The following is a 13,755-nucleotide window of genomic DNA, read 5'->3' as shown; positions in this document are numbered from 1 at the left end:
CTCCGGGGTTTTCTAAGGCCAAGGGAGGCTCAGCAATTTATCACTTTCAAAAGGTCGAGATATGCTCAGGGATAAAAGCCCCTGAAGCTTCAGGTTCTAGGAAAACCTTATCTTGATCCTCTCACCGCCCACGGGGAAGCTGTATATCTTCAATCGCCATTATTTCTTAAAATTAATTTTATTTAAAAATTTCCAAAATATACAAACCCACAAACCCTCTCTACCCACCAAGCGAAGGGAGGCACCACGCCTCTCCCCCAGCCCCCTGGAACTCTGATCTCCTTTCTGTGTCCATGGATCTGCTCCTCTCTCCCCAGACAGCTCGCGGACGTGGCGTCACAGCGCGTTTAGCCTTCTGCCCCTGGCTTCTTGCACGCAGCCGAATGTCTGCAAAGCTCCTCCATGTTGCAGCCTGTCCCGGAAGTTCATTCCTTCCTAGGGCCGAGTAATAGTCTAACCCCCATCATTTTTTTTTATTTGTATTTTTATTTTTTGCAAAAGCCTTGGCAACAAGAAGCCAAAGGGCGGGGAGGCAGCCCACGCCGTGACACTGATTTTATAGTCTTATGGCGCATAGGAAAACCTACGTGAGACCACCTCGTCCACAGTGGCCCCCAGGTCTGGAGCGATATGCGCTGAAAAGCAGGTTTCGTGGCTGATGCATCTGGAAAACATGTGGCCGGTCCCCAGGGGATGGCCAAAACACTGAGGTGACAGGGCCCTGGGGCCAGCACACAAAGAACTCCAGTGAGGGAATCCCCGGGGCGGCGGGACAGGCCCACAGGCTGACCTGTGGAGCAGGTTTAAAACCGGAATCCCAGTCGGAGATGATTCCGTCCTCCCCAAATCCTGTCCGGGTGCTGCCCCTGAGCCCGGTTTAGTGCTCCCCTGACAGCTTTATTCAAACTGCTCCCCCTTCTTTCTGATGTGCCTGGGGGCAGAGTGGGGCAGGGAGAGAATGTTCTGGAACAGGCATGGTGGGAGAGAGCTCTCCGCAGGATTCCAAGCCCCTTTCCACCCAGAGCCCAGTGCTGGGCGTCATGGGAGCTGAGGACAGTGACTGTTGATTGACCAATAAATCCCATTATGTGGGTTTGGACCCACTGCCTTCCCAGAGGCTCCAAGCTGGGGCTGAGGCCTAAAAGTGATCCTGACAAACTGAAACTTCTGCTCTGAAAGGAGCCTGCCATCTTGTCGGGGAGCTAAGACTCAGAACCCAAAGGGAAAATGTGAGTTCTCTGTCCCATTCGAGCCAACAGTAAGAGATGCCAAAGGGTGGGGCAGATGAGGCTGGGAGCAAAGGCTTGGCTGAGACGGGGCACGCTGGAAAATGGAGAAGGCCAAGCCCCTGGACCTCCGCCCACCATGCCTGGAGCCCCTGCCCGGGGCCAGCCCCTCTGTCAGGTGCTGGGGCCACTGGCCCTGTCCTCACATGGTCCAGTTTTAGGTGGACGGGCAGATGTATCAACAGACAATTGCAGTCGAAAAGGGGTCCACAAGTCTCAAGACTAAGTAGGAACACCTCAAGGAAACACTGGGGACGGGAGGGGCAGGGGTACAGGGTGCCAGGCAGGGACAGCACCTGAGGCAGGCCTGGCTAAGAAAGCAGGACAGGCTCACCACTTGGGAGACTGTCATCTGCGGACCCACGGGAGAGGATGGGGCACCCAGGCAGAGGCTCTCCATCCAAGTCTCACCTTCTCACCTACTTTTTCCACTTCACCTTCCAGAAGAGCTGCCCATGCCCACGTTGGTGCCCCCTCACAAAGTGGCTAGAACGGAGGTAACCAAAGGCTACATCATGCCCAATCACAGAGAGCACCCAGCAGGAAAGTTCTAGAGGCAAGGGTCAACACAAGACAGAACCCCGTGCCCTGTAATGTGTCAGTTTGTCCGGGGTCTGGCGCAGAAGAGGTGTCCAATAAACACATGTTGGATGAGTGTATCAACGGGCCCAAGAGTAGGCCCACACCCAACACCCAGCCACCCTCTTTTTCTCCTTAGCACTTGTTCTCATGGCTCCCTCCCCGTATCCTAAGGAAGCTTCACCAGGGCAGGGATTTTTGCCTGCTTGGTTCCCTGCCATTTTCCCCCAGCTTCCAACAGTGCTCGGCTCAGTAAATATTGTTGGAGGAAAAAGGTGACAGCTGCCAGAGCTGAGATTTGTGACCCCTCAGTGCACCCCTCACAAGGGGCGGGTGAGGCCCCACAGTGGGCCCAGCGTGCGTTAATGGGGGCCCCCCAGGAGAACTATTTTTCTAACACACCCGAGAGTGGTCCTTTCCAGAAGGAACTTTGGAGCGGTGAGCCAGAGGGCGCCAGAGCACTATGTTTCTGTGAACCCCGGCTGTCCTGACAGTAAGGAAGAAAGGAAGAAAGGAAGAAAGAAAGAAAGTCTTATGACTTTTTCATTTCATTTCGATCAGGTTTGGCTTGTTGGAATGAAAACACTATTCCCTAAACCCAAACTTGCCACCCTGTGACTGTGCTCTTTGCAAAAGAGGTGGCCGCCCGTGAAGGAGACAGGTTTGCAAGCTTCCAGAACCTTCCGGTGCCACCCGCCACCAACCCAGGAAGACAAGACTGAGGACCAGGAAGTGACGGCCCCAAGGACACAAGACCCTTCAACCTGGAGTCACAGGTGCCCCCCAGCCCCAGCCCCACCCCGTCGGCAGCATGAGCAGAGAGAACTCAGATGGGGCTGCACTGATTTGCATCAACTTTTATTACACAAAATAAAATTCCACCTCTGTGGCACATTCACACTTGCTATAAATCTGGCTGTAAAAAAAAAATCTCCCCAGAGGCCCAGTCAAATGTGACATTTTGACGCTCCTTTCAACGAAGTCACACCTCGAAGGCCATCTGGACCCTCTCAAAAGGACAAATGCAAACACGGACCACCTTGATCCCACCTGCTTCGCCCGAAACACAGCCGTCAGGGGACGGTCGATGCATAAAGCCCACACGGTGGGTGGCACGTCGTCATTGTCACCAGCCCGTCTCCAGCAGCACAAAACCACTCCTCCCCACCAGACCTCTGGGGACGGGCCTTCACGGTGGTGTGGGGACGCTGCCCCAGCCAGCCCAGCAAGTCCAGTCTGTGGCCAAACCGTGCTGGACTTCTCTCCGGACAGGCCTGGCCCGGGGCCTTAGGGGACCTCTGTGTCCATGGTATAAATCTGAATGAGATCAGACACAATGTTATCAATGATTGGCTTGGTAACGTCGTCACTGAACACCTAGAAAGGAGAAGGAAAACAGGCTCCGGTTAGACTCGCTCCAGTCAGGCCAGGCGGCTGACCACCAAGCAGGGATGTGCGTGGCACTGGCCAGGGAGGATGTCCGAGGTCCCACAGGGAGCTGGTGGCAGGTTCGGGGTGGCCGAGAATCTGGGTGAGAGGAGAGGGTAGAAGCCCATTTCTGGAACCCGCCCTCCTTAGCCTGGCCCAGTCAGAACCTGCTACACAGCCCAGAGCAAACACCCTCTAAAATGCCTGGCAGAGTCTTTTCCCCTTGCCGATTTTAATCTGCATCCTTTCGCTGTCATGAAACCAGAACCATCAGTCTACCTGCTTTGCTGACTCCTGTGACTCTCTCTAGTCCATCTCTGAACCTGAGGGTGCCCTTGGAGAGCCCCGGCAAGGGAAGTAAAACCAAAGCCATGAGCCTTTGGTGGGCTGCTGAGGCCGCCCTGGGGAAGCCAGGAGCCAACAAGGGGCAGGAGTCAAGGCCTGGAGCTAAGGCAAGGCAGGAAGTGGACCTGGGCCCACTCCCTCATCCCCCAAAGAACGCGAGGACCCTCTAAGGGCTACAGCCTCAGGGAGATGGGGACTCAGAAACCCTGAGCTCTGGCGCAGGAGGCTTGTCCACCTCATCCTGGACTTGAGCTCATCACACTGCCCCATGGTTCCGGAAACCGCCAGTTGAGAAGTGACTGGAAACTGCCAGCTGAGAAGGGACTGTTAGAAAGTAGTCTAGGGCAGGTGGCAACCCCAGGGCACCTGGCAGGAAAAGGGCAAAAGCCTGTGCAGGGACACGGCCTCAAGCCCCAGGGGGAGACACCAGTGGCCTCAGAGACCAACTCTGCCCCACGTTTGGGAAATCCCCCTTCCCTGTGCCAGGAGAGCACATCCGTTTGTAGGACAAAAAGTCGGGAAAAATGTAAGGAAATAAAAACAATTCTCCCTCATTTCAGAACAACATCTATCCGGACAAGATTTGGTGCAGTGATGCCTGCGGAAGTTTCCAGCATGGTGCCTGGTGACCTGTGGCGTTTCTGCAGTTTTGACAAGGAGCGAGTTTGGGGGCTAGGGGTTGGAACACGGAGTGGGGAGCTGGCCTCCCCTGCTGCCTCCACTTGCCTTCCAGCTTGGGCTCACGTCCTCATTTACCCACAAGCCTCTGCAGGAGCCCGCCACATGCCTGGGTTCTCATGGGACACATGTCCCTAACGAGCCAGGTGGAGATCTGGCCCAAGCAGATTAGTGGCTGCAAGAAGTGACGGCCTCTACGAGCAAGAGAGCAGGAAAACTATTTCCAAGATGAGGTGTGTGCTGCCCGGCACCAGAGCAGGCTGGGGCCATAACTGGGGGCCGTTGGTCAGAAGGTGCCTGGTGTGGGGGTGGGGGGCGCCTGGGTGCTGGAGGCTCCGAGTGGTGCAGATCCACCCAGAAACAGTGGACCCAAGGCCAGTGGACCATTTAAGAGGAGCTGCTGAAAAAGGTGGGGGGATGGGACCGCCACCCCAAAAGGGGCAACATCTTCCCAGCTTTGGCAGTTACTGCTGGGGCCTGGCACACAAGTGAGGGCTGCAATGGGAAGGGGCAGTTTTGCCGCCACTTCAAGGGGAATTTAGGAGGAAGTTAAGATGGAAGAAAGTTAGAAGACAGACGAATGGCGGTGAGACGGCACAGACGACATGGAGCAATGGGAGGCAGAGTTCAGATGGAAGCAGTGGAGGGAGAGGGACGGCACCATGGATGCCATCAGAGCACAGAAACTGGGGACTCATCATCTGACCCCCCACCCCCCATCCTGCCGAGATGTCCTCTTTTGCCACCATCATAACAGGCCCAGGCCCAGGACTATGTTTTCCTTTGTTCAAAGATACATGAGCACCTTCTATGTGTCCTCGGGGGGCTTGCTCTGGTGAGGCAGGGGCTTAGACAAGGAATATAGGCGAGAAATCCATAGGTGTCATCTGCTGGAGAAAGCAACCGGGCCCGCGAACAGGGGGCATCAGGGGAGGTTCTAAAACCAAATAGCCAGGGGTGGCCCCGTTGAGAGAGGGGACCATGGGCCAAGACCTGTAGGAGGTGAGGGAGGAGCCAGGGGACGTCTCAGGAGGCCAACCTCTGCTTAGGACGTCCAAGAAGTAAATGGCACATTCTAGAAAGATTTCCTTCCAACGCTTCCTTTTGTGGGTGGGGGGCAGGGGGGCATAGAAAGGAGAAACCCTCCGTTATCTAAAAATTTCCTCAGATAGAACCTCGTCCTGCAAGAAGACCAGACAAATGAGGCGTGATGAAGACAGGAACAGCAAACTTCAAGTCCGGAAAAGGGAAAGACTACAATGATCTCGAAGTTCCACTTCTAAGAAATGGCAGGACTTCCCAGGAAAACATCCTCTAGGAACAGAAGTCATCGAGTCAAGTGCCTGCCAAGTGCGGCATGGGGCTGTGTGCCAGAGCCGCCCGCGATGCCCTTTTCCGGAACAGGATTTAAAAACAAATGGTGGCACGTCCACACGATGGACTATTATGAAGCGGTAAGAAGAAATGAGCTGTCGAGCCACGAAAAGAACTGGAGGAACCTTCAACGTGAAGGGAAAGAAGCCAGTCTGAACAGGCTGGAGATGGTACAATTCCAACAACACACCATTCTAGAAAAGGCAAAACGAGAGAGAGAGTAAGATCAGTGGCCACCCAGGGTGCAGGGGGAGGGAGAAGGATGAAGTAGCCGAGCTCAGGGCTCTCCGAGGACACAATGCTGCACGACACCGGCACGATGGATCTGTGCCGTCATGTGTTGGTCAAAACTGATAGACCTCAAGTCCACCCTCACGTCACCAAAAAATATCAACACTCATCGGTCAACTATAACCAACGTACCACATTAGTGCAAGACGGTGAGAGTAGAGGAAACTGGGGATGGGGATGGGTAATATGGGAACTTTGTACTTTCTGTGCAATTTTCCCACAAACCTGATACTGCTCTAGAAACTCAAGTTTATCATCTAAAAACAAAAAACAGCAACTCAGAATCCATTAAATCTGGGGTGACACCAAGAAATCGGAGTCCTTTCTGCACTTTACCCATCTAATCTCATCCGACTATTTCTAAAGCCGCCCATATGTCTGTGACATGAAGCCGGGTGTGTCCCCCTCTCAACAATCCCGAGTTCCCACTGGACTCAATAAAAGCACCGGATGCTCAAAGCTTAGACCAGTGGTTCCTGACAGAGGAGTGAGCCCTCCCTGACCAGGGGGGCATTTGGCAATGTCTAGGGACATTTTTGGTTTTTGCAAGCCGGAGGGGGTGTTCCTGGAGGCCAAGATGCTGCTAGACACCCTGCAGTGCCCAGGACGGCCCCTTGCAGCAAGCAATGACCCAGCCCCAAAAGCCTGCAGTGTGGTGGTGGTGAGAGCCTGCCTTAGAATGTTCTTCACAGGCTCTCATCAAGCATCCCTCATCTCCCCGAACGATGCAGAAATAGAAAGCCGTGTGCGTCCAGCTAAAGGGCAGCTCTGCAGGGCCTCGGAGGGACGGCCAGGTGGGCGCGCCCCAGGCGGGCCGGTTTCCCAGGCAGCCCCCTCACCTGCCACCACGGCTTCTGGGCCTCGGCGTCGGCGGGCACCTCGACGCCGTAGAGCTGCAGGGTCAGGGCGAGCACGGCCACGGCTATGTGCTGGGCCTGGAAGCGCAGGCACAGCACCCCGTGGTAGCTGTCCCGCAGCAGGGCCCAGGCGGTGACGGCAATGGGGGTGCGCTGCCAGCTGTAGCGGTTCATCCAACTCTTGAGGGAAACCAGGTAGTGGAGCAGGTACTGCAAAGACACCTGAGTTGGCCGTTCTCTTCCAGGACCCCAGCCCCACCGCTCGCCACTCCCTCCCGAGCGTCAGGATGGGGTGGTCGCTATTAAACCCAGATGGGAGCATGTCACCCCGCAGCTTTGGACCCTCCAACAGCATCCCACGTGCCCTCCTCGCCGGCCTGGGCCCCCTCCCCCACGGGCCCACCACCTCGCCCCTGCCCGCCATATTGGAATCTGCTCCCTCAGCCTCAAGTCCTGTCTCCCAGCTTCCCCTGATCCCCCCGCGAGGCCCTGCTCCTGCCTCTTTCCCCCTCAGACATTTACCAAGCATCAGGCCAAATCCTAGCCTGGAGGCCCAGCCACAGCTCCCCCATCTCTCTCTGCAAGTCCCGCTGGCCAGCTGCTGTCCTGTGGGCTTGAGGCGACCCAGAGAATCACATGCAAATACTCAGAAGGGCCGGTTCTGGTTCCTTCTGTTTGCAATGTCTTTCCAACGGCACTTAACGGATTCTTGGAACTTAAAAGCGTACTACATAACTCAAACAGCTTGGCTTTCCTCACCTATTTCTCAACAGAGCTTAGCTGGAGATGGCTCCCAGGTGTGACAGTGACACCCAGGGACAGAGACGCCGCAGGTCACGCCGCCTGTCCTGCCACCCTGCAGCCCACCGAGCCACCATCTGTCCGCCACTGCGGAGCTGCGGGGGTGACTGCCTCTAGCGTAAATGTCATGTATGCCCTCGCATGTCGGCTGTGAGCCCCTTGCAGGATAAAGGCCAAGGACCTCGGTTCGCTCCCCCCGGAGCCGGTCCCCAAATCCCCAGCGCGTACCTTGTGCGGGTGCTGGAAGGACACCTGGAAACGCAGAACTCTCAGCATGAGCAGCTCGCACTGCACGATGCTGTCCCGCAGCTCCCAGAAGCGGGAGCCCAGCTGCAAGGGCTCGCTGCTCGGGTGGAAGTACCTGGGTGAGGGAAGGGCGACAGTGAAGCTTCCGGAGAGCCAGGATGGCTGGGAGTCCTTGAGGCCCTGACGTCACGTGATGGGAAAATAAAAAAACAAAGCAGGCCTCTGCCAGAGATTACCATAGGATTCCTGTTTTTATCTTTCTAGAAATCATTCTTCATCTACCCGTGTAACGTACAGGATGAAAGGAGTAACCCACGGCGGGAAGACGCTGGTTCTAGCTTTAGCCCCGATGGGTCATCACTGTATCTTCCAGCAAGATGTCAAACGTAAAGGGCTTTGGTCAGTCTGGGATGACCACAAGGGGCATTTTTACACGTCAGTTATGCTTCCTCCTACAGGCAGCCTGCCGTCTTTATCACTGGGGATCTCTTCGTGCCCAAGAAATTGTATTTTATGGTATCATCGGGGCAAATGTTTTTCAGTTTTAGATTTCCCAGAGCTTTCTTTCCTTCCTTCCAGATCTTTCTTTCGTTATTTACATTGCATGCGTTCCCCATCCCACTACCACGTACGTACGCAAGATTGCCAAGCTATATATGAACAAGATTCAGATTCGAGTGACCAAAGTTGTCCAGCAATGACTCACACCCAACCCCCCCCAACGCCAGGTCCTCACTCAAATTTTCCAATTTCCCCACAGTACCCACCCCTGGGCACATGGCTAATTAGGAGCAGCACAACTTCCCCTTTGGCCAGCCTTCCCTGCTGTGGCTCAAGCAATTACGGGGGGCGGGGGGGGCCCTCTGGCCGCCCTCCCTGGGCCCCCCTGCCTGTTTTTATCTTGGCCTTCCTCTGTACTCCAGGAACCTGTCGTGTTAGGGGGTGGCAAGTGCTTTTTCTGTTACCTGTTTATTAAAAAAAGCAGCAGCAGCGACACAAAATGGTTTTCTTCCCTAATGACTAGAGTGTTCCCGGAAAGGTCCGTGATGCACTGCTCGTCAGTAACTTTCCACAAGTCGCATGGCTTTCTCTGGGGCCCCTCGAGTCCCAGGCACAGGTGCAGCCTGCCACCCGGCTGGGCCCTGCGTGGACCCACGCTGGAGAGAGAAGCTCCTGAGCAACACACATCTCTTGCCCGATGTGGATAAGACAGCTGCCCCGCTGGGTCCCTGTCCCACCCGATGCGTGGCACACTGGCCTAGCGCACCCAGTGCTTTTCTGCCTCCCGTCATCACTGTTAGGACCCATCTTGTCCAAGACAACAGATGAGACTCCTCTGACACTTCCTTGCCAGCACTCCCTGTGGCCAGGGCCTCCGTCCTTCCCGCCCACCTCTGCCCTCCAGAAGTCTGGCCTTCCAGGCTTTCCATGGCCCGCGGTCTTCTGACACTCCAGGCACATCCCTGCCTTCGCGGACAGTCCTTTTGGCTCTGGCTGAAGCCCACCCAGTGGTCACATTTGGGCCGGCTGGGCCTTCTTAGTTCAACTGCCAGCACCTTGCTGCCCGGCCTGGGCTGCCCCCACCCCTCCGCTGTGTGCCCCCGTCTGGCTTGGCCTCGTTACCTGTTGGACACGTTGATGATGTCACGAGTGCGCAGGTGCTGCTCCTCCACCTTGCCGGCCAAGTACATGGAAGACATGGCCACCAAGTAAGGGTCATAGGCGTCCAGGTTGATTTCGCCGAAAAACTTATGGTAGATGGTACAAGCGGTGGCAATCGGAATGGACTGCATCCCGAGCTTGATGCCTAGAGAAGGCAAGCAGGCAGGAGCACACGTCAGCTCAGCACCCATCCGCGGGGTTCATCACTCGGGACCAAGAACTCTGAGCCTGGGGGGTAGCGGCCATCAGGTCTCTCCCTTGGCCCCCTGGCTGAGCGGGTCAGAGCCAGGCTTCTCAGACACCACCATGCTAACAGAGCCCAAACCCCAGCAGTCACCCACCCTGCAGCTCGCCTGACCAAAAGCCCACCAAGATGACAGAAGGGAAACGGGGCCTCTGAGCCACCAGGACAGAGGTCCCCAAGTCCTGCCATTAAAGCAAAAGAACATACTCAGTAGCACCTTCCCATTCCACGGGTTAGAAACAGCGAGGAAAGCAAGCGGGGGTGACTGCTACAAGGAACCAGGGCCACAACAGGAAAAAGCAACCCCGACGGCCACGGCCCGGCACCCGGGTAGACCAACAACCTGGAAGGCGAACTGAATGCGAAACACAGAGCAGGATGGAGGGGTCTGTGTTGTTTCAGGCTTTTTATTTTGAAATACTTTCACCTCATGGGACAAGTTCACCATGACCGGAGTGAAAAAGAGAAGCAGCTTCTAGAACATTCAAAAGACTGAGCGAAGAAGGTGGAAAACTACCAACAGTCATTCCTTAAGATTACCTAAGAAGCTGTGGATTCCTTAAGATTACCTAAGATTCCTTAAGATTACCTAAAATTACCTAAGCTGTAACAAACTATGTAAACCCAGTGACTTAAAACAATGCAAATTTCTTCTCTTCCACTTGTAGAGGTCAGAAGTCTGCAGTGAGTCTTAGGGGGCAAAAATCAAGGTAGGCGCAGGCCTGGAGGCTGCAGGGGAGAAGCCCTTTCCCTGCCTCTTCCAGCTTCTAGTGGTGCCAGCATTCCTTGGCTTGTGGCCCCTTCCTCCATCTTCAAAGCCAGCAGTGCAGCAGCTTCCCTCATCACAGGGCTTTCTCCTCGGACTTTGAGCTTCCTGCCTCCCTTTTATAAGGACCACTGTGATCACATCAGGCCCACCCAGATAATACAGGAGAACTTCCCCATCTCGAAACCCTTAATCCCACCTGCAAAGTCCCTTTTGCTAGGTGAAGCCACATTCCCAGGTTCCAGTGGCCATATCAGGAGACAGGTGGGGGGCCTTACTCAGCCTGCCACAGAAGGCAAGGGCCTACGCAATACATTTTTAGAAAGGATTCCTTTGAAAGTGCAAACTCAAAGAACTGTCAGCATTTCAAAGGCTGAAGTGTCCTATATGGGAGCCGTCATTCCCAAAGATGCCAGAGAAGGCGCCGCTGCCGCACCTGCACGTCCCAGCCTTGTTTTTCGACAAACCCTTGAAGGGAGGGATTCTTTGCCAGTTGACAGGGAGATGTGGAGCAGGCAGATGACAGCAGATGAAGTGACACTGACATCCTTCCTTAGCCTGCTTGGCAACTCTTCCTGGATACTAAAGTCGATTTAAAAACCACGTGGGGTTAATGGCCCTGCACAGTTTCTCAGACTTTCCATCCACCCTGAATTGGAAGCAGAGTCACCCAACTCCCCGCACACACACACCCCAAAGAGTGCACACAGCCAGATAGTACTGACAGAGAAACGGGGTGTTGGCCTTGGAAGCAGGGGGACACGTTGTGATGTGGTTGCCCTGCCAAAGTTCGGCCACAGGCTGCAACTTGGGTCCTCGGCGTGAGGGGACTTCACATGTGGGCTCCAAAAGGCTCCAGGAGACCCAAGGCCAGAGCGAGACCTCCCAGCTGGGGGGCTGGGGGGCGGCGGCCGGCCCCTCACCACTCCCTCTCTTAGGGCCTGTTTGCCCATCTGTGAAATGGGACTAACAGCACGAACCCGGCAGCTCAGTGCCTGGTACTCAGGACATGGCCGAGGGGCCGGGCGCTTACCCTCCACGGGGGCCGCCGGGCCTCTGCGCGGGTGGATCTGACCCGGAAGGCCCTGCCTCTTCCCCTCGGCGCGGCCGCCGCCTTCTCCGCGTCCTTCCTCCCTCCGGAGGCGGTTCCCTGCAGCGCCCCCAGCTCGGCAGGCCCAGGGCGGGCTGGGGACATACCCCTTTCCCAGGTGAGCGCACAGCTCCGAGCCCCCCGGCTCCCCACCGGCCCGTTCACCAAGGGGGCCAAGCCAGGCCCGCCGGGCCCGCCCTCGTCCCGGCCGCGGGAAGGCGGCGGTTACCTGCCTCCATGATGAACCGCGTCACTCGGAAGTGCACCCGCGCCTCGGGCGCCGGCCGCCCCTCGGTCCCCGGTGCCGCGGGCCCTTCCCCGCAGCCCTCCGGGCGATCGGCCTCCATGAGGCCCCGCCCCGCGGCCCGACGACACCCCGCCGGAGGGAAGGGCACCCCCGGCGAGCCGAAGCCGGCTCCGGGGGTCCGCGCGAGTGGGCGGGCGGGAGCGCGGGAGCGCAGGCGGGGCGAGGCCGCGTGGGCCGGCCCCGCCCCGCCCCCAGGCCCCGCCCCGGCCAACCCCTCCCAGGCTGAGCGCCCCGGCTTCCAGACAGGGGGCGGGCCCGGCCGAGGGCGCAGGCGCAGGCGCAGGCGCCGAGGCCGACACCGCCCCGCGGTTTGCCTGTGTTCGCCCCGCCCCCGGGAGCCGCCGGACCCGCCCCCGGGAGCCCTGGCCCCGCCCCTGGGGGCGCGAAGCGGGTGGAAGCGGCTCTTGGGGGCGACCTCGCCCGGGCCCCGCGAAGTCAGGGGCCGAGGGCCTCCCACCCGGGCACGAAGGCACCCCCAGGCACGCGAGCCACCGGTCCCTGCGGCCCAGCGGAGGGATGGCTCCGGGCTGGTGGCCCAGCGGGGCTTGGGACAGAGAGTTGGCAAGGTCTGGGTTTTCCAGTGAACGCTGATGGCTTTTATGATCAGAAAACGGTTTTGCATCCTTTGCCTCAAGATGAGCGCTTCGGGGAGCTGCGGCCGCATGCCTCCATCTCTGCCTCCGTCTTCACAGGGCCTGCCCCTCTGAGTGTCCTCTCCGTGTCCCTTCCAAGGACACTTGGCATTGGATTAGGGCCCAGCCGGATAATCCAGGGTGATCTCATCTCGAGGTCCTAACGCAATTCCAAATGCCAAGGTCCTTCTCCCCGCACAAGATCACCCCTGCGGGTTCCGGTGTGAGGACGTGGATGTCTAGTTTTGCCCAACACACTAGCCGCCACCCAGGCCTGGTGGGTGCCACCCGTCCACCCACCCCAAAGACAGTGGTCTCCCAGCTCCGTGCGGGTCTGCACACATGCTCTGCCCTGGCCCGGGATCACTCTCCCACGGCCTTCTCCCCCAGCTCACTCTGAGCCTCTGGGCTGAGTATGGGCGTGTGTGCATGTGTGTGCGTGGGTGGGGGAGGACTCGGGGGGACCCCCAAGCCCCTGTGCTGTACGCCCTGAGCATGCTGTCGCCGCTGTCTGTGCCTTTGCCTGACTCCCCCTCTCCACCCCACCCCCATGTGCACACACACGTACACATTGCACATGCCTCCACATGTGCGCAGCCATGTGCACACAAAAACATGCCCACACCCCCCCTACACCTATGTGCACACACCCAAACGCTTGCCTGCACATGCACATCACACGCTCCTCCCTCACAGACACACCCACACAGAGGCACTCACCCCCCACGATCTTCTGAGCAATCTTCTGCTCAGGCATCATCTGTTTAGCATTTAAACAGCGCGGGGTGCTCTCCCCCACTCTTCCCTGGGTCTCTGTGCTGCAGAGGAGCCCAGCAAATGGAAGTGCATGGGATGACACTTCACCGGCCACCAGTCTGAGGCACGAGCCCTGTGGGCCGCAGCCCCCTCCTGCCGCGGGAGCCCTGCAGAGCCGGTCCCAGACAGCGGCCCCTGGGACCAGCCACCTTCCTCCTGGCCGCCGGCACCCTTTTGGTCAGAACCCAAGGCCAGGGGCCCCCTGAGCCCTCACCTGCCTCCCCCTGTCACCATGCCCCAAATGGGGCATCCCCTGCTCTCCCCCCCACCTCCACCCCTGTCTGCAGTGGCTCCACTTGCTGGTCCCCAAGAAGACACCCCATGGTGGTGGGGCGAGTCAGATTGTATATTTG

At 57.6% G+C, this 13,755-nt stretch overlaps 1 protein-coding gene across 2 annotated transcripts; it reads right to left on the bottom strand.

Moving 5' to 3' along the window:
• Positions 1 to 2,702: 2,702 nt before the first annotated feature.
• On the bottom strand, positions 2,703 to 12,137 carry CCNQ (cyclin Q). 2 transcript variants are annotated; one of them, XM_037822388.1, is made up of 5 exons: positions 11,877 to 12,137; positions 9,509 to 9,692; positions 7,868 to 8,000; positions 6,821 to 7,048; positions 2,703 to 3,182 (listed from the first exon to the last, which is right to left on the bottom strand). In XM_037822388.1, exons 1-5 carry the CDS (start codon positions 11,992 to 11,994, stop codon positions 3,153 to 3,155), a joined length of 693 nt encoding a protein of 230 aa, XP_037678316.1. In that variant the 5' UTR covers positions 11,995 to 12,137; the 3' UTR covers positions 2,703 to 3,152. The 2 variants fall into 2 exon arrangements, with proteins under 2 accessions (XP_037678316.1, XP_037678315.1); XM_037822387.1 differs by having other exon boundaries at positions 2,703 to 3,242; positions 11,877 to 12,135.
• Between the last annotated feature and the right edge of the window lie 1,618 nt (positions 12,138 to 13,755).

Source organism: Choloepus didactylus, chromosome X, assembly GCF_015220235.1.
Source record: "Choloepus didactylus isolate mChoDid1 chromosome X, mChoDid1.pri, whole genome shotgun sequence".
Lineage (NCBI taxonomy): Eukaryota > Metazoa > Chordata > Mammalia > Pilosa > Megalonychidae > Choloepus > Choloepus didactylus.
Note: the sequence above shows the minus strand (reverse complement) of the source record. Positions and strands in the feature narration are given on the sequence as shown.

Coding starts and splice junctions, on each gene's coding strand:
- CCNQ (XM_037822387.1), bottom strand. CDS start 11,994: ATGGAGGCCGATCGCCCGGAGGGCTGCGGGGAAGGGCCCGCGGCACCG. Junction 9,693..11,876: donor GCGGTTCATCATGGAGGCAG/GTAACCGCCGCC, acceptor TGCCTTCTCTAG/GCATCAAGCTCGGGATGCAG. Junction 8,001..9,508: donor ATCATCAACGTGTCCAACAG/GTAACGAGGCCA, acceptor TCCCTCACCCAG/GTACTTCCACCCGAGCAGCG.